The following is a 19,782-nucleotide window of genomic DNA, read 5'->3' as shown; positions in this document are numbered from 1 at the left end:
GCTAGCATAAAATCTGTGCCCCCTGCTGACCAGCAAAGTAAAAACACACAAAAAAATGTAATGACCCGCATATAAGTCGAGGGGAGCTTTTTCAGCATTAAAAATGTGCTGAAAAATTCGACTTATACATGAGTATATACGGTAATACTATTTCCTAGTCCCCATTACCAACCACACAACAGCATTCTGTATTGACTGAGTTTCTAAGTAGTCTTAAAAGTAGTCCTCAGTATTTTTTCTGCCTCAACAGGGTGAGCAGTGCTTTTAGTGGGCTCCTGCCCTGATATCTTTGTCTGTTGGTCTTTTCCTAATTGTTGTGTGTTAGGCTGCCTTCATCCCCTTTCTTCCCTTGTGTGCTCTAGGGTTGGGGGGGGGGAGATTTTACATGGGAAAGCCCTTAAAAATAAAATTTCAAAGTCAGTGAGCTATGAGGTTGCTGAACAGAGCAAGCAGGACCTATCCACATTTTTCCAATAAAAATAATGTCCACATAGAGCTTTGAATTAGTCTGGACATAACATTTAAACCACATTCCTCAGCTCACATATTTATTGATCCTGGGACATACAGTTAACATGAGGTACTTTTAAATTTTTGTTTACTGAATATAAATCAACATAAATGCACTGAATCAGGACATACTCTATTTAGGGCATTAAAAATATTCTGATTCATATTTTTCCACAAAACTTGTACCATTGGCCAAGAGTTATATTCCCCATTTGTCCTATCACCAGTCCACAGCAGGGCTTCAGGGGCCTATACCAAGCTGGACCAGGGTGCCTGAGGCAGAAAAATGAAGACTGTGGGCAGATTCATTTGAGTCTCTGCCTGCGAGTAAAAAAATTACCTCCATTTTTGGTAAATCAGGATAATCAGAAATCTCGTCCAAGCTTGGGATGTCTGATTAGGGTTTCAAGCATGCAATAAAAGCTGGGGAGTCCACAAAAGAAGTACACCTAGACTTTGTTGGGCTGAACCAGTGCTTTTTCAAGTCTGCCGGGCAGATGGCAGGATGTGGGGTGGCATGCAGAGAAAAAAGCAATTCTCCTTGACAGCTAATATACTGCTTGTAAGAGATGTAGATCTTCCCCCTACATCTCTGCTAAATTGTGCTGCATGTTCCATTCTGATGCGCTCAGCTTGCTGCAACGATTTGGCAAAGTCAAGTTCAGCCAGCTTGTCTAACACAAGCAACTGATGTTTAACTGAAGATCAGACTCAACTGGTAAAATATCTATCAGGCCATAATTTATCTTCCAAACTGGCTGCCAACTGCTAGCTTCCTCAGGCCCAGAATAGTCAAACAACCCCAATAGAGGTTATGGGCACCCTCCTCCCCGTTTAACAGAATGGTGCAACACTTAGAATGTTAGACTGTCTTGGGAAGTCCACGTTTAAATACCCCATCATGAATCTCAGTGGAGGACTTTACTCAGCCTCTGTCAGCCTAACCTACTGTATATTTTAAACATAAAATGGAATTGTGAACAACTCAACACATCAGTTTGAATTCCTTGAGGGAAGAATGCAATAGAAGAGGAGTTTGGATTTATATCTCACTTTTCTCAACCATAAAGAGCCTCAAACTCTTTCCCTTCCTCTTCTCTTAACAGACACTTTGTGAGGTAGATGGGGCTGAGAGAGTTCTGGGAAAACTGTGACTAGCCCAAGGTCACCCAACAGGCTCCATGTGCAGGAGTGGGGAAACAAACCTGGTTCTCCAGATTAGAGTCCATCACTCTTAACCATTACACTATGTAGGCTTTCTTGGATACAAATGAAACAAACATATGCAATGCTGAAACCTATTGCTTTTAGTAAGACTGGATTCTTTATATCTTTTATGAAGCACGGATTTAATGCATCACCTTCCTCCAGTCATCCTATTTCTCATATAAATATTGAGTGCTTAGTACTAAATGCTTTTTCCCATAATTACTGTCTTGATGTGGTTGGATATAACCCGACCTTTTAGGGAAACATGATGCATCAATTCTTTCCTGGCATTTGAGGCGTTCCCTTCCTCTCATCTTAGCAAGTAAACTCTGTGCTCTTAAAGACATGCTGTATTTCATCTTTCTGCTCTATCAATCATAAACTGTTTATTTCCTAACCTAGCAAGTACACAATATGTTTGTCACTTTTCAAAAAACTGAAAAACATGTTTTCAAGGACTAGCGTTTTTTACAACTGTCCAGGCATACACTAGTAAAACATATCAACCCAGAAACCAGTTCTAATTCCAAACATAGACATTTCTCACAATCCTCTCCTTTTCTCTGACAACTTTTAATTCATGTTTTTGGCAGCAGGAGACCGAGAATGCTATAACCTACAAGACACAATTCTATTTCATTTTATAAAATGCTGCTTTCTACAAGCTTGCCCATTAAGGTGTCCCAGAGAGGTTACCTCCCATTCCTTTACTCTATTCTCAGTTTACTTTTCCATCAACTAATGTCCTTATTTACTTTTGATGATGTCAAGAGGACATGTTTTCAGACACTTAATGACTCTTTGGGCCAGTGTTCATTAAGCAAACAAATTGCTTCAGTTCAACTACAACTCATCAGCGTACAGAATACTTAATGAATCTTATTTTATCATATTGATAGTATAGTAAAGTCACTATAGTAAAGTAACATTCTATGAGCATGTTTCACCCAAAAGAGTAGAATCATTTTAGCATAAAGATCAATAAAAGGTATTACAAGGTGTATTTTTTAACTTAACACAGTGGTTCCCAACCTGGGGTATGCATAACCCCAGGGATACACACCAGAGCATTTGGGGGTACATTAAAAATTATGTAATGGGTTTGCTAATATGAAGATGAAATTTTAAGGAAATGAGTTGCCAAGGGGCACATGTGTGGGAAAAGGTTGGGAACCATTGATCTAACAACTGATGAACCTTCAACTAAAGGAAGAAGCCAGAATATGCAAATTGCAGGATACTAAAAACTGCCTTTATGAAAATGGCAACAACTGTATCATCACATTTTCTAACATAATGGGAAATATTTCTTTTCCATGTGGTGTAATGATTAAGATCAGCATGCTGTAATCTGGAGAACCAAGTTTGATTCCCCACTCCTCCACATGAAGCCTGCTGGGTGGCCTTGGGCTAGTCAGTGCTCTCAGAACCCTCTCAGGCCCACCTACCTCACAAGGTGTCTGTTGTGGGAAGGGGAAAGGAAAGCAATTGTAAACCACTTTGACACTCCTTAAAGGTACAGAAAAACAGTGTATAAATACCAACTCTTCTTCTTTCACAAACATAACATTGCTTAGCATGAGCTGCATATTCCCAGACAGAAATTTATGTCAACTGAGTCAACTGAGTCAACTGAGAATTCAGCGGCACTGAATTCTCTTATTTGTGATTTTTATTAAATAAGATAAACATCATGTAAATCATGGGATTCCCAGGTAGTCTTCTATGCAGGCACTGAACAGACCCAGACATCGCTTGCTTCCAAAAGCAACTGCATCACGTTCCAAACATACACTGAACCAGCCTCATTGATTAAGAAAAAAAAATTCATTTTGTTTGGGAGTCGGTTGAATGGGAGTAATGTAGAAATCCCTTTTCCTCAAACACTTTTGTACATTTCCGCGTAGATGTTAAAAGTAAATAATGCAATAGGGAGAGGGGATCAAGGCATGTTAACAAAATTTTCCCTTCAGATTGATTCATCTTTAAATACCTGCTTCAAAATGTGTCCATAGGTCCCAGAAGTTACTTCATGAGACAGGGACTTTCATACTGCACTAATTAAATCTGTGCTACACTTGCAGAAGAGCTAACATGAATACATAAGCATAAGCATTTTATATTCAAGTCATTGTGGCACGTACCACCCAAATTTCTATGGCAGCATTCCTCGATGCAATAATAATTTCAGACTCATACATCATAAGTACTCCATACAATTGCATACAGTGCATGCCATCAAGGCACTTCATACAAATTTCCTCTCAGACCTCACACCCCATCCCTCACTTTCCCCTTCCTCCACCCATCCCTACACAGCCCCAAACACATCAACACGAAGCCATGGAGTTTAGCATAGCCACAGCTCTAGAGTAAAAGCTGTCTCTAAGCCTCTTTGTCCTAGATTTGATAGTCCTGTATCGGCTACCAGATGGTAGCAGTTCAAAAAGAAAGTGTGCTGGATGAGACAGGTCCCTCAGAATATTTTGGGCTTTTTTTAGGCTTCGGGAATTATAGAGTTCTTCCAAGGAGGAGAGAGGGCAGCCGATAATCCTTTGTGCAGTAGTGATCCACCCTTTGGAGCGCCTTCCTATCTGCCTAATAGACCAACAAGATGCTCTAACTTGCTTCATGCAAGCCACAGGAAAGACAGAGAAAGGGTAAGTCATTAGGATGATTGGCTTTATCCTCCCATCTGGACCTTGCCCTGAGAAATAAGACTAACTCACTGTAGCTTTCAACTGTCACTCCTTAGCCCAGAGAGAAAAGATACAGCAATCAAACACTCTTCTATTGTGACTGGATGTAGATCTTGGAAGAGGATATGGGTTTCAAAATTCTGAAGCCATGGAAAATAAACTGGCTGGAAACAGAGAAGTTGAAATGTATGCAAGTTACTTATCAAACCTACATTTATTTTATTTCTTGATTTTACATTTTGTAGAATTAAATGAATCTAGTAAAGGTATACTCTGTGGTATTGAAAGTGAAACTGGAAAACCGAATAATCTTCTATTATCTACAAATAAAACTGTGGAAATATGCAGTGTTAAAGAGGCAAAGCTGCAAAATGCTACAGCATTTAGAAAGAATAAAAACACAAAACAGGAAACACAGATTTTCTAGCAAATAAGATGAGGGGATTTTGTGTGGTTTTTCAAACAAAAAGCATTATACCAGGGGTCCCCAATGTGGTACCAGCGGACATCATGGTGCCTGCTGTCACCCCTTCTGGTGCTCATCAAATGTATTTAGAAAGTAGGCAGGACCAGAGGGAACTTTTTCAGCGCAGCTTATGATTGGCTGAACAGATTTTTAAAATTGCTTTCAGCAACAGCTGCCAACACAGCAAAAGGATCTTCACTGTGTGACTGAAAGCAAGCTGTGTATAAGCATTACAATATTTCTAAATGGTTCATTTTAAAAAGCAACCAGTTAAGCTGGGCTTTTGCCTAAAGGGCTGAAGAGTTTCTACTAGAGTTATGCATAATATCATGCCCAGACATTTGTGGTTTGCCCCACCTCCTACAGAAGACATTTTGTGTTTGTGCCTACCACCCTGTACCAAAATCCCAAAGGTACCTACAGGTTCAAAAAGATTGTGGACCCTTGCATTATGCAGTCAAAAAAGGTATAACACAGTTTTTAGATTTCTGCCAACCTTTGTAAAACTGTTAACATTGAACCCACTTATCATTTGATACATGCTTATCACATATTAATTGTAAAATGAGGTCCCAAATGTTGAGTCCGAATAAACTTTCTAAATTTTGAGAACAAGTGGCAGGTACCACCTCAAAATGGGTATCAGAGGAGCTGGGGCTGAACACAAAATGTTGGGATGCTCCAAACCAAACACCTGCCAATGCTAGAGGTAACAACCCATTTCCAAATGGTTGCTCCCTGCATACACAAAAATCATGCATCTAAAGCTTCACCTGGTCTACTGAGATAGAGGGAGACCAGTATTAGTACTCTGCTTTTGGGGAGAAGCAAGAAGGTACCAGAACACATATCAACAGGACCAAATCAAACTGTTGACACCCAGGCCTAATGACACCCAATGGAGAACATCTGTACTGAAAAGCCTTCTGCCCATGAGAATAGAACTTTCTCACCTCACTGTCTTGGCCTAATAATCGGTAACTAAATAGTCAATACTTCGGGGAGTCACTTGTAGCTATAGTGGTAAAGAAAAGGTAAGGAAGTTGCACTCAGAGGGAAAATCTTTTAATCCATTGAACTGTTCCACTGAATCCAAGCTATTATTATCTAATAATGTTAATTTTTACAGTATTTACTTGAAAGGATGATGACCACCTTAAAATTGCTCTATAAAAAAAGAAAATATATTGGATATAACTGCAGCTGTTATGTGAATATAAGACACCCTCCTCTTTTTTATGGAATACCTTTGTCAATCTTCGAGGGAGGGGAAGTTAATTGCCGCACTGCCACCTCACGAAGTGCAACGTGGCGATAACTCCAACCAGCTTAAAGGAACCCTGACATTTATCCCCCATTTTTTCTCTTCTGAGTTTGATCTCAGACATTATTACGATTTTTCAAAGTTCAGCCATAAAATAACAGAATTTTATTAAACTCCTCAGAGGAATAGGATAAAGACAGGGAGAAATTTGGTGAGAAGGAAAGAAGCAGACTTTTATAGAAATATTAAGATGTTCTTAATAGTAATTCAGCGGTATGATAAAATTTCAGTTTGTTGCAGATTTCTATGTGTGGTGAAATAGGATAGACTCTCTTGTTGCTATACAGCTTTGACTCAGACTTGCATTCAGAGGTTCATGTAAAAACTCTGGTCTAGTTTTCTAATCTAGTTTTCTAAAATTATTTAAAGATCTGCTAAATCAGCATATGTTCTCCACCAGGATAGTTCAGCTGTTCTGTAAAATCTGCTGGCTGGCTCATTTCTTGCTGGCCCCAATGTTTGCTTTGATCATGTCCCTGACTTTCTGCTCTTTTTGCTGCTTCCTAGAAGTCTTTTTTCTTTTTGTACAGGCCATGCCTTGCCAGTCTGCGCTTTGGTTCTTTCTTCTTGGCATAGTATAGGGAATCATAGATCATGACAAAGCCAGTTATCTTCCCATCCCCAAAATAAATCTTGAAACCAAATACAAAAATAATGTTGGGGGTTGTTTTGTACATTTGGCCAACTTTTCATGGATCTCAGTTTGGGAACTGTGGCTTTTCTAGGATGAAGGACACCAAATACCATCTGCTTTCAAAGATGCAACCTGTTGGTCATGAACTTCCTTGCCATATGGTCACCATATTGTTCAACTTGGTAGCGGCTCCTGGGCCAGAGAAGGAGAACACTAGTGCCAAAAATCTGGAATATTCATCCAACTTTTCCATTTAGACTTCCCCAAACTGTAGAATCACTTCAGAGCACCATCTCAGAACTAGGGATGGGAATTCTTCTCCCACACTAAGTTTAAAATCCCCTCCTGGTAGATAGGTCCATCTCCAACGCCATCTCTCTCACTCAGGAGATAAACTACAAATGCCTGAGGAAGCGGTTGCCCCCCTCACGCCACATTTTTCCTTTATGTAGGGAGGGTACTTCGGCCGGCACGGGCGGTATGTAGATTCAGAGGGGGATCCCCCCGCCCCGATTGGGTTGCAAGTGTTGATTTAGTATACTGTGTTTTTTCTCTGAGATATTTGTCTCCAGACATATTTTTCTCTTTATATGGAGCTTCTCTAAATATTAATAAGAATTAATTCAGGGCTGTAATATAATGCGCACCAGTCAGTTCCTGAATTCTGAACTGAGAACTGCTACATCAATATCGGCAGCACTTTTCAACATAATCTAGAACTCCCAGCTTTCCTAACTTAAACCAGCCCACATTTATTACTGAATTATTGTTGCAATAAGAGTAGAAGCCACCTTTATATTTTTGAAGATCAATTCATCCTTCAAGACAGCAATCCTGTTGTAAGCAAATTCACATAATTCAATATGTTCCCTTAATCTCTCTTTCTTGATTTGGACTGCTGTTTGATAAATAGTTGAGAGACTGCATGCTCTTCTGATGGCTAAAGCCCCTGTAATGAAACTGAAGTGGACCTCTTTATTCCCAAGTCTACTCTGATCTTCTTTATGAGAAGCTGAATGGAGTGCCCTAGTCTCAATTTTATGCGGCACAACTCAATTTAGCAAAAGTCAATGACATGCATGCCTTATTTTCTAACTAACCTTTTTTCTATTTTAGGAATACTCATACACTTAATGCTTTCTTTTTTTCCCCTTTAAAAAACAAACATTTATCTTTTTTATCCAGCAAAAGTGATTCAAGGTTTAAGTAGACTGAACATTACCATTTCCAGAATTATATCAATTTTTCATACTTCAGAAGATTTTCCCCCTGGGATTCATGGTTTGCCTGAGAATACCACTAACATAACTACTCATTTGGAATCACATACCACAATCCTTAGAATTAATTGCTCTTCAATGGTAGCCCGCTTTGTCTAATGAAAAATACTAGAACGTCATATAAATGTGTAAGCCTGCTACCTCGTCTTAAGCCTGCAAAGACTTTGTTGAAAATTGGTCTCACTGGCTAAAACCAGTAGGCATGATGGTTCCAGCAGATTTCAAGTAAATCTAGGACTTGAGTTGAAGATTCCAAATCCACTCACAACATCTACTTTAAATGGTTCAATTGGTTCTGACATGGTTTAATCCTGCACCTTTTTAGGTTTTTCCCATGTACAAGTTATTTAACTGAGAATGCCCATTTCTGTCAGAAAAGGGTTTGAATTACTCCAGAACCACAAACCAAGTCATTCAAACTCTTTTCTGGAGGAAGTGGCTTCATGCAATCAACAAACTGTTGGTAGAACACCCTCAACCCAAGGGTTTGCAGATTTGGGGTAACACCTTTGATCTTTGTTATCAAAAAAGAACTTCCTGGCCCCCTTGCCACCAAAAAAGTAGCCCCACAAAGAGTGCAGCTACTCTGTTTGAACATGCATGGCTAAAACCCAAGAAGGCTTACAGAAGCTGCCAGTCAATTGGACCTCCTGCCTGTATATGAAAGTCTCCAGAAAAGATATCCCTGAAGAACAGGATAGTCTTAGGTTCAAAAGGCAGCTATCAGAACAGGTCACTTGGGATTCCAGCCACTGAAAGCACAAGAAAAGCAATATGTTAAACACTAGAGAAATTATCTTGTCCTTAAATTTCTCCCCAAATGCTTAGATTCCTTATTATTAGTAATATGCAATGGAGTAGACCCTATATTGTGATATCTGGAGTTATCTTATTCCTGTGTTTTGATACACCCAAAAAACACCAAAGAAAGTTTAACCCATGATAAAACTGTTTATTTCAGTTTTGAGATGGCATGTAGAAGAGTACTCTTCTACAATACAAGAACAAGAAAGTAATTCCTCTAAATAACAGAAGGATGCATTTTTTATCTGCTGGGGGGAGGAGTGTTGACATACAAAGAGAAAGGGATGATTTGAGCCTTTAACTTTCCAGGAAAACTCCTAGTGGGATGCTTCTCTAGAAGGCCACCAGCAGTCAAGAAGCCACTTGGATCTGCTTGCTCCAGGACTGTTGACAGAAATACAGAAAAATACAAGGTGTAATGGAATCGCAGACTAATGGACTGAATGCAAGCTACAAACCTGAAATCTTCCCTTGAATGTGACCACTGAATTCTCAAGATCAACTGTCCAAATAATGGCTGGTCAAGGCACTCTCCAGTTAAGGTGAAACTCCTTCATATGACCTGATCCTTTCATTTGGGATGTCAGGATCGAAGCTGGGACCTTATACATAAGAAGCAGACACTCTACCACATAGCTACAGCCCTCCCCCCAAATTGACAGAAGTGGAAGACTATGTTCATACGTACACGTATGCTTCAGGGTTATTGCATATTGTATCAGCTGTGAGCTGCCCTCTTAGACTTACCAAGTAATTAGTAAAAATCATCCACTGACAGAGAGATTTCAAACACTATTATCAACAGCTCCCTCTTAATTAAAATACCTGTTTAAAAACTATGGTTGGGAGTAAAGGAACAAAATGTTTTTCCAGCTGCAATAATAATAGTATCCATTATTTTGTGGGTCTTCATCCCAATCTCTTTAAGAAAACTTATTTTCCTCTACTTCCTCTGAGTTTGACATGTGTCTAAAGTCCATTAGATTAACTGCACATGATTATTTGAGCAACTGTTCTACAGCTTTGTTCAAAGAATATGCCAGAATCATTCAAAGTTCATGTAAAACACTTTGTTATTCTAGACTCCATATTTTATGCAGTGGGCTCCTCCAAAATGATATGAGGATGGAGAATATTTGGAACTACCACTAGTTTAGATTGTTGGCAAAAACTGACGTTTGAAGCCAGGATATTAAGTGACAGGACTTATAAGTTATCTTGCATGTTTCTCATTCAAAATATGGCTTTCTAATGAAGCTGTGGACATAGCAAGCAAAGGAGGTCTAAGAGGCCACTGAAATCCTCAGGATAAGCAAATGATCTCTTTAGGAATGACTAAACTTTCACATGATGTATTTTATTATTGGGCTACACCATCTCAGAATGTAAACAGAGGAAGGAATAATTGAATGGTTTCATATTCAGACAATATTTCTACAAATCTGCCTGTTGATGTTGCCGTTTCCGCAATCCCACAAAAAAAAATCTATGGGTAGGTTTTACTCTTACATCTGGCCTAATCAGCTTCCACCGTTTGATTCAAATTAAACTGATGAGTGAAACAATGAACAATCAATGATTAAACTACCAAGCAATTATTTTTAATTATTTTAATTATAAACTACAAAGCAATTATTTTTTAAAAAACAAAGCATATGTAGCAAGTATTTGCATTCACTGAACAGAGAGATCTCTGGGGGACATACTAGAAGAGATGGTCCCTCAGGTATGCTGGTTCCAGACCACTAATTCATTTAATTTGTATTTTTAAAATTTATATCCCGCCATATCCCTGCAGACTTAATTGGTCTGTTGTTATGTTGTTATAAAAGGTTCTAAATTGACATTTGACTTTCAAACATCACCTCTCTTTACTTTTCACTGCATTACATTGGTGCTAAATGAAAAAATAATACTGCTATAACTTTATTTCCTTTGAAAAGGAATCTGTACTAATAAGTTTCCATAGGCTCTTTCCAATGGCATTTCAGCCTGTTGTTACTAATGAATCAAGCTGTATATTTTATATCTGTGCCCTGGAAAAAAAAAAGCCTACGAAAGATTCCAGAAACCAGTCATGCTCAACATTTTGGCACTATCATCTTAGATAATTTCTATGTTACACTTTTTATTAAAATAAAAAACACAAAAAATGAATTTGGGTTTAATAGCATAGTAAGCACATCATTACCTGAGCAAATAATTCAAGATTCCATCTACACTTCTGACAGATCAAGTTACAAACCATGCTTCTAAAAGCTTGATGTCAAAATAATCACTACATCATATATCTAATAGTCTTGCGGGCCGATCTACAGATACTTCAATCTGCAGATTGGGCCCACACTGACTAAAAACACCTACTGGTAATTTTGTCAACTTGAAAGGCTCCCCAGGTTTGCAGAAAAATCTAAAAACATTTGAAATATACATTAGGAGGTTTAAACCCCCCCCCCCCAAATTAAACTGTTTGTGCATGAAAATGAACATTTCACCTGTAATGACTGTGGTGGGGTAGGGGGGGACAATTGTACCAGGTCTGGCAGCAATTTTAACAATGAGAGGGCAAGAGTGGGCCTGGAGCTGCACCAGGTTCTCAGTTAGTACAGGCAATGGTGGAGGTGTTGGATGTTGCGGTTCACTAAACAGTAGAAGCCAAGAGCCATGCTGGGTTTTGTGGAAGTCACAATGGGGTGTGGACGCAATGGTGGACCCATCAACTGCAATGGTGGGAGGGGCAAGAGCTGCAACGGGCCTTGTGAAAGTAACTGGGAGCAACACAAGACTTACTGGCAGCAGAGAGAATGGACAGTGGAAACCAGAGCTGCAGCAGCTTGCTGGTGGCAAAGGTGATGAGGAGGTAGGACCCATGATGGCAACAACAGTGGGTGAGGAGTGACAGATAAGAGAGAAAAGCCATAGCTAAGGAGGGAAAGGAATATTACCATAAGTATCATGGATTCCCACTTCTTTATACATAATTAATACTATTTAAATCTTTAAGAAGGAAGTGGGAATTGCTTTGAAGTTACCCATGCCCAGTAGATTTTACCCTCTGATGTTTTTTGGAAGCAAGCTGATGACAGACAAAAACATGTCTGTGGCATATTGAGAGGCTCTGAACAATCTGATACAAGTCAGTGGGAAGTAAGTTGGGTTACTGGAGTTTTGGTATGCATATATGTTATGGTCACATTCTGACGGATGGTTTATTATCATATGTTGACAGCATTTAACACTCTGGCATTCAAAGGAAACTTCTGAATTTTGATTCCTCACCACTATCGAAGGAGGCTTACCTTTAAAAAGTGTCTGAGGTTTCCACAATAGCCATTATAGTTACAAAGTTCTTGAATAATTTTATAACTGTACACTACAGAAAAAGTTAACAGAAGACAAACTGTAAAATTATGTAGGGGTCTGAGGGCGTAGATCTCCTTTAAACAAAGTCCAATCAAAAGACTGTCCTCTAGCTGAAGGTTCTATTAATGGATCTTCCTATTATTTCAGATTTTGTACCAAACTATTTTCACTCTTTTGATACTATTCCACATGAAAAAGGTGCATAGACAACCATGGCATAACTATTTCTGCAGCTTCATGATGTAATGCATCTCTGAACAAAAACTCATAGTTACAATGAGGACTGAAATGACACAAACCAAATCACAGCCACGTTTTCTGGGAATAGCTATAATTCCAGAGTAAGAAACAGAACTGAAACATGAGATTCTCCCAGCAGGTTCTTTTTGTTTTGACTATATATCAATCATCTGGTTTTAGATATATAACAGTAAGCCACTGACAAGAGTTGCTTCTTTAGATCTTTTTAGTAGTCCAAGACACAACAGAACAGAAAAAGAAATCACACAATAGCAGTTTCATGTGAGTTTGTTGCTGAAACTGTTTCTTGATGATGAACCTATTGATTTTTGACCAATGGTAATTCAACACCAGAAGACCTTGAAGAGAGTACATTTTACTAGAGGACAGCAACTCGGATTCTGTGTCATCAGAGGAAAAGCCTGAGAAGTCAATGCCACCAGCAGTGGAGGACCAGCAGGATCAAAGAGAACCGAACATGGCTGAGGTACCTGCTAACAGTAGCACCACAAGCACCAGCAGAATCAGAGGCCATCCTGCCTGACCCTGTAATGGAGGCCTTGCCACCATCCTCTGAAATAGTCACCAGGCCTCTGCTGGACAGGACCGAGGCCTGCAGCGCCCCCTCCTCCTTTGGGACATTTTCACTCTGCAGGAATGACAACAGCACTAGACACAGGCTGAGGAGGCCAAAAGGAGGCAAAGTGCTCAACTGGCAGCACGCAACCTCATCCCAGAGCCAGAGAATGAGAACAATAATTCTTCAAAGGATCCATGCCCAACCACTGTGCAGTGGGAGGAACTCAACACCTGACAGCTGGGCAGGTGAGCCTGATTGCTTCCCAGTCTATTTAAGCTAAGGCTTGGGAAAGCTGCCTTGCTGGATCAACTGGTTCAAGTTGATCCAGAAAGGATACACAAGCCTGTGTGATGGCTCATTGCCTCCAGTTTCTTACCTTCAGTTCCAGCTCCTGGCTGCTAGCACCTATTGATAATTCACAAGCCTCAATGCCTAGACCTGAGAGCAGCATCCAGAGGAAACCTGACTGTGCTGGCCTACAGGGTGCAAGACACTATGAATCACTTTATCCTGCCAGCCAGAAATTGTTGTACAAGCAGAAATCGTTCCCTACTTTTTCACACAATGCAAGATCTGTTGTAGCAATTACTTTTCATCTCAGTATGAGAACAAATCTAAGAAGATCAATCAAGATGGAGGTTAACGAATAGAACACTTTATTCAAAGTTGGACTCAGAGTAAAATACTGGTTGTAAAAAGCTATCCAAAATGCATCACCATTTTGATGAATAAATCCTAATATTTCTCAATTTGCACTAGATTAGAAATAGCCTCTTTAAAGAGAGAACCTAGTCCAGTCAAAAGTACTTTTTACTCCCTTTGATTTCAGAAGAGGGAAATACATTTAACTAATTTATATCCAAATCAATGGAACATTATGATTTACTCTGACTGCATTATTCACAAATGATGGGAAAAGATGAGCAACAATTGTTACTACCCCACAGTTATGTAACTTTTTTCTGCAGTGCCTTGTTGTTTCTAGTATGAAAGTTTCTGCTACTTTTATTTGCTTCCTGAATATTTTTTAAAACTTTTGCCTAGCCTTGCCAACAGAAGTATAGTATAATCCAGTAAAAAAATATACATAATGCACAACTTCTCTTATCTATCAACAAGATTACAATGATGTCAAATTACACAGTCTCTGTTCCACCACATCTAGTAATCCATTTTTAAGCTATTATCGGTAATGCCAACTTATTATAAAGGTCAGAATCCTACCCACAAAGAGTTCTTAGGAATGCACTAACTGTAAACACAATTTCAATATTGACAAACAAATTACCACAATGGTTTTAAGCCTACTCATGCCTTTTAAGATGACTATGCAATAAAACTCTTTCTGATGCTTCCAGCTTGTAGTTCAATGCCACTACCAGAAGATTACTATTTTAAACAAACTGGGGAAATCAAAAAAGTTAGTACTAAAAATGAAAAAATATGTAAGAAACCTACATTCAGATAACCACCTTTTTTCTGACCAGGGCTTCTCTGTGGCTCATGCCGCACATGCAGAATAATGCACTTTCAAACTGCTTTCAATGCTCTTTGAAGCTGTGCGGAATGGCAAAATCCACTTGCAAACAGTTGTGAAAGTGGTTTGAAAACGCATTATTTTGCGCGTGCGGAAGGGGCCTGTGTTTTCAATTCAGTCATTTACCTTTTCTCACAGCTCTACCAGTCATTACTGACCCACAAGAAAGCTACATTAGTTATCAAGAAGAGCTTATATGAGAGCATTATGATAAAATGCCAACTAGTTACCCACCAGAGTGTTTAAACAGATGTACTATGCTATTTTCCAAAGCAAATAGACAGGCCTCAAACACTTATCATTCTGACTTCCTGCAGGAACTGATAACATCCACACATTCTAATACTGCTAACCATCTGAAAAAAGTTGAAAAAATATTACTTCTGATATGTGAGGAAAGGTATAAAAAAGACGCACTCATAGAGATCCATGGGGAAAGCTATGATTCCTTAAAAGTACAAAAGTACATCTAAGCATGGAACTTGACATCTAATATTCACCAGTTATGAAGAACCAAAATAAGTTAGCCAGTTTTCATTTCCTTGTGACAATTCCCAAAATAATTCTTAAAATGATTAAACAGTAACAACCGTCTTCAAAGTTACTAAGCAATGAAAGTCTTCCTCTGTAAAGTGAGCTACAGATTAGGAAGTTCCTTGTTCAAATATAACCTGTGCCAAGAATCCACTAAACAGCCTTAGGTGAGCTATATGTTTTTTGACCTCAACTTCCTTATCTGCTGTAAGGGAATAGTGACTTCCTTTAACAATCCTACAAACATTTTCTGGGAAGCAAATCCTACAAAACTCAGTTGGACTCATCTATAAGTAAGCATGAATGCAAGAAGAGAGCTCTGTTGTGTTCTCTCATGTGGACAGCAACTTGCTTCCAAGTTGCCAGCAGGTTTTAACCTAGCACTAACAACCCCACAATGGGTTTGATCCAGCCAGATTTTTCACTCACTCCTATTCAGTTCCTCTCCTTATTACAGTCACATGAATTTTGTTCATGAAGGATCCCTAGCATAGTCTTTGTGGCAAAAGGGACCACCATTACCATTTTTACGAGCAGGAAAAAAGTTTATGTTTGCAGCAGAGTTAAAATCATACCAATTGAGTCATTAAAAACTAGTTTCACAACTATAACCAAGATTCCCCAAATAATCTCAGAATTAAGAAAAGTGCTTTTAATTTAACTTTTCCATTAGAAAATATGTCCCACTGACAAATGTAGAAAGTATAAATCACAGCAGCCTGTAAACCAGGTATATAAACGGTCACTGACAACACACTTAAAAATGTGGCATTCTTCTACATTACTTATTGAACCTGGATTTAGTCAAGATTCTGTGATCCCACTTCTGACTACTCTCCATACTAAACTCCCATTAAATCTTCAGCAATTCAGTACTTCTTATACAGTGAACTGCATTGACATGACCCAAATGAAATGTAACTTTCATTGTCACCTATGAAGCTTACTATAATCTACAGACCAGCAGTTCTCTTATGCTTTCTTGAAATTTAGACTTTCCTACATCTTTAAATGTCAAACCTTTGGAAAAGGATGCTCTCAAATAATCTTTCACATGTGAAAAAATGATGCTTATATATATTTACATACTGCTGCTTTAAACCCCTTGGAGAAATAATTGGTTCAAATTAAATAGGTGTATAAATTCATCCGAACTGAAGAAACAATTATTGTTCTCAACCACAAGCCATATAACTGCACTGACACTGCAGTTCACAAACTACTTCAGCCACCATGTTTGTCCACGCAACAGAACTAAGGCTGAAATTCTGAATCTTCTTTCGGAGCAAGATCCATTGAACTTGCTTCTGTGTACTCATGCTTAGGATTACACCGTAGCACTTTAAATCACATACCAGCTGGAGTGCTATTAAGTAGGACTATGGCATATGTCACATTTTTCAGTTCACTGGTTAACATATGAAGCTCTAAAACATCCATGCCATGGAGGAACTTGAGGGTGAAGATTAGATTCTCCATCCCCGTACAAGGTGGATGCTCCCCTGCTTGAGGACAAAGGTCAGTCTGAATAGTTTCCTGCAGATGTACAGCTGGGTTCCTGACTGGTTTGATCACTTTCCCCTGGTCCTTTGCAACTACTCTGGTTAGAGAATGATCCCGAAGGCTGCTCTTTGATCACCAGCTCTGGTAGCCTGCAGGTGCCATATGTCATCACATTAGGAACCAGCAACAATATGACTCTCTCTGGCTAAATTTAATAGCGTGAAGCACATTCTGCAGATCCACATATCTGTAAAAGGCTATTTAATTCTGTTTGCTTTGTAACAGCAGACCAAACATACAATGTATCTTAAGCAAACCGTTTTCCAAAATCACAGGGATTTTTGTTAGTTTGCGTGTTTCCTCAAACTGACATGTTATTCAATACTGTGCTCATTTTTTCCTTCTCGTTTATGCCTGTTGGCTAGTTTATGCCTATACGAAATCACGTCTTTCTAGCTAAGGGGAAACTATTAAAACATTTTCCCCTTGCATTAGCATACATCACTGGAAAACAGGGTGTTTAACAGCCTAAGTTTAGGCAGCCGGCATTCACGGCGTGGTTTCATGTGGCATATAACATTTCTGTTTGCAAAGTATTGCTTTGAGTGACTTTGTAATAGAAGATCAAGGGCCAAAGGCCTTAAAAATCTGAATAATGTAAATCATATGGAGTTCGGAGGCTAAGCAAATTACACACCCTGAAACTGCCTTCTGTATGAAAGGAGTCTTTCTCCAACTCTGCTCAACCCACAGCCCAAGGGAACTTGCATCTGAGAGTTTTGTAAACATTTCAGGTACACTTGAAAGCAATTCTCATTTCCTATGCAGATTAGCTTGTTGCCAACACATACAGAACAGAGGTTACACTCCATCAACTCTCGGTACCAGACAGATACAAATGGGGGGGGGGAGGGAAGATTAGACCAGCCCCACCAGAGACCACCACACACAAAGAGAGAGAGTTGGGGGGGGAGGGAAGAGAGTTAATCTGTTCCCTGTTTTCTCGTTTCTTAATTGGTGCCCTTTTACCTATCCTACTCCAGTTAACGAGGTTGACAAGTTTCCCGGAGTGACACACACAGAGAGAAGTCCGACCTGCCAACTCTCATTAATTATGGCTTCAGTCTTTGCAAACTCACTCCGCCAGAGGAAGATGCCCACCCACCCCTCCCGGCTCCCTCCCCAAAGTGTGCGCGTTTCAATGAGATATTTTCATAGCTTCGTTCCTAAAAGAAACAAATAAAAATGCAGGAACAGCTTCTTACTCAAATGCGAAAACACTCGCAGCACTTGAAAAGCTGTCACAGGCTGCTCCGCGACAGCCCAACCCCTGAGGTTTTGCAGAAGCAAAGAGGAATGCAAATCCTCCTTTCCTCGGCGACGCCTCCTCGCCCAGCGTGTGCTGCACCGACAACGTTGTATGTTTCCTAGACACAACAAAACACACACACACACACGGAACGCGCCTTACCGTTTTGCTCCTTGGCGCTGGAGAACTGCAACTTGCTGCTCAGGTTGGATTCGGCTCGAGCTCCCTGTCTTTGGCTGACCAGGGCAAATGTCAGCCAGAGAACCCCGAAGAGGAGCATTTGGCAGGCCGGATCGAAGCTCTCACGCACAGCCGCTGAAGCACTTGCAGCTCAAGTCCTGCCCGCGTCCTTTTCACCACCTCCACCGCCACGCGAAGGCTGCACCGCTGGGGAGAAAGCAGCACTGAGCCTGCTCGGGCAGCAGAGAAGAGCAGGGTAGTTTCCGCATAATCCCATCCAAAACTTTTTTTGGGCCCGCTGCGGTCTTTTCCCCCAGAGTCTCCAGGGTTTCCTTCTCGCCCTGAGGTTCAAAGCATCACAATATGGGCTCTCAAATCAGCTTCCCAAGGGCACGACACTCGTGGAAGGAAGGGGGTGAAAGAGGGGGGGAAGGCAAGAAAAAAGTCGGAAGGAGGGCGAGAAGAGGTTGCTGACTCGGAGGAGCACCTGTCAGCTTCAGGAACTAGCAATTCCCCAATTCACGGAGGGGAAAGGGGTGGAGGCAAGAGAGCCCCCTCGGGGAGGCAACAACCCACCTTCTCCCTTATTACGAAGAAGCCACGCCGCCTAGCCAGCCTCTTTCACCCCCCACCCCTCAACACTCCCGGGTTTTTTCCTTCTCGCTTTCACGTGTTACTGCCATTCTTCCTCATCCTTCCCGACTGACCAGGGGAGGAGGGGAAGAGGAGGACGGGAATGGGTGAGAGAAGAAAAGTTAGCTGCGAGCGAAGATGCAAGACTGGGGGAAGGGAGCGAGAAACCTCCAGGCTCCTGTTTGTCTTTCCAAGCAGCTGCTCTGCCGCGACAACAGCAGTCAGCAGCAGCACCTGGTTTCCGTTTTACGCCAGGGTTTACTTCGCCAGCGGGGGGGGGGGATTACACGAAATTACTCTCCCCCAAAAAAACCTCCTCTTCTTTACCTTAAAGCTTTGCTACCTCCTTTCTCCCCACCCCCCTATTTTCTGCTCCACCCCCAATCCTTCCGCGTCCTCCCCACTCACTTCAGCTCTCTTCCTCACAAAACCTTCTATGGTCTTATTGCAACCCACTTCCCGGCTCTCCTTGAATGCTTTAAGGTCCTCCCTTTCTTCCACACAGACTCCACGGCCAGGACTTGCTCGCTTCTCTTTCTCTCTTCCCCACTCAACCCCCCCCCCCTCCCCGCGGTCTGGCGGGAAAAGGTGGCGGTGGGGAGAAGGAATATCCCTTCACGTCTCAGCAGGAGGGGCGGCAGCAGCAGCAAAGAGCACTCAGGGAGCCCCAGGACGGCCAGTCAGGCGTTCCCGGCTCCAGCGCAGGGAGGCGGCAGCACCAGCAGCTCAGAAGTCGTGCAAAGTTCAAGCCTGCTACTGGGTCTCTCGCGCGCCCTCCTTCACTGGCAACACAGCAGGTGCTGGAAAAGGCCCAAAGAGTTCATGCTGAGTATAGTTTGGACGTGGGTTGAGCCACAGACTATTCATCCCTCCTCCACTCTCTTCTGGATGGGAAGTTTCACTGAAGGGTGGCCTTATGCCTGCACAGAGTGTGTTTCCTCATCCTCAGTTCTATCAGTTCTCCACTCCAGGAATCT

At 40.9% G+C, this 19,782-nt stretch overlaps 1 protein-coding gene and 1 pseudogene across 2 annotated transcripts in view; both read right to left on the bottom strand.

Annotated features, from left to right (window-relative positions):
- Window positions 1–19,442, bottom strand: part of PDGFC (platelet derived growth factor C) — a 118,274-nt gene extending 98,832 nt beyond the window's left edge. The window contains exons 1-2 of one of the 2 annotated variants that reach the window (XM_048509929.1): window positions 19,214–19,442; window positions 18,155–18,513 (exon numbers count right to left, since the gene is read on the bottom strand). In XM_048509929.1, the coding sequence (XP_048365886.1) occupies window positions 18,155–18,272 (118 nt within the window). In that variant the 5' untranslated portion in view covers window positions 18,273–18,513; window positions 19,214–19,442. The other variant, XM_048509928.1, reaches the window with a different exon arrangement.
- On the bottom strand, window positions 6,588–6,988 carry LOC125440229 (annotated as a pseudogene).
- Window positions 19,443–19,782: the final 340 nt, after the last annotated feature.

The sequence above is a fragment of the Sphaerodactylus townsendi genome, linkage group LG10, assembly GCF_021028975.2.
Source record: "Sphaerodactylus townsendi isolate TG3544 linkage group LG10, MPM_Stown_v2.3, whole genome shotgun sequence".
In the NCBI taxonomy this organism is placed as follows: Eukaryota; Metazoa; Chordata; class Lepidosauria; order Squamata; family Sphaerodactylidae; genus Sphaerodactylus; species Sphaerodactylus townsendi.
Note: the sequence above shows the minus strand (reverse complement) of the source record. Positions and strands in the feature narration are given on the sequence as shown.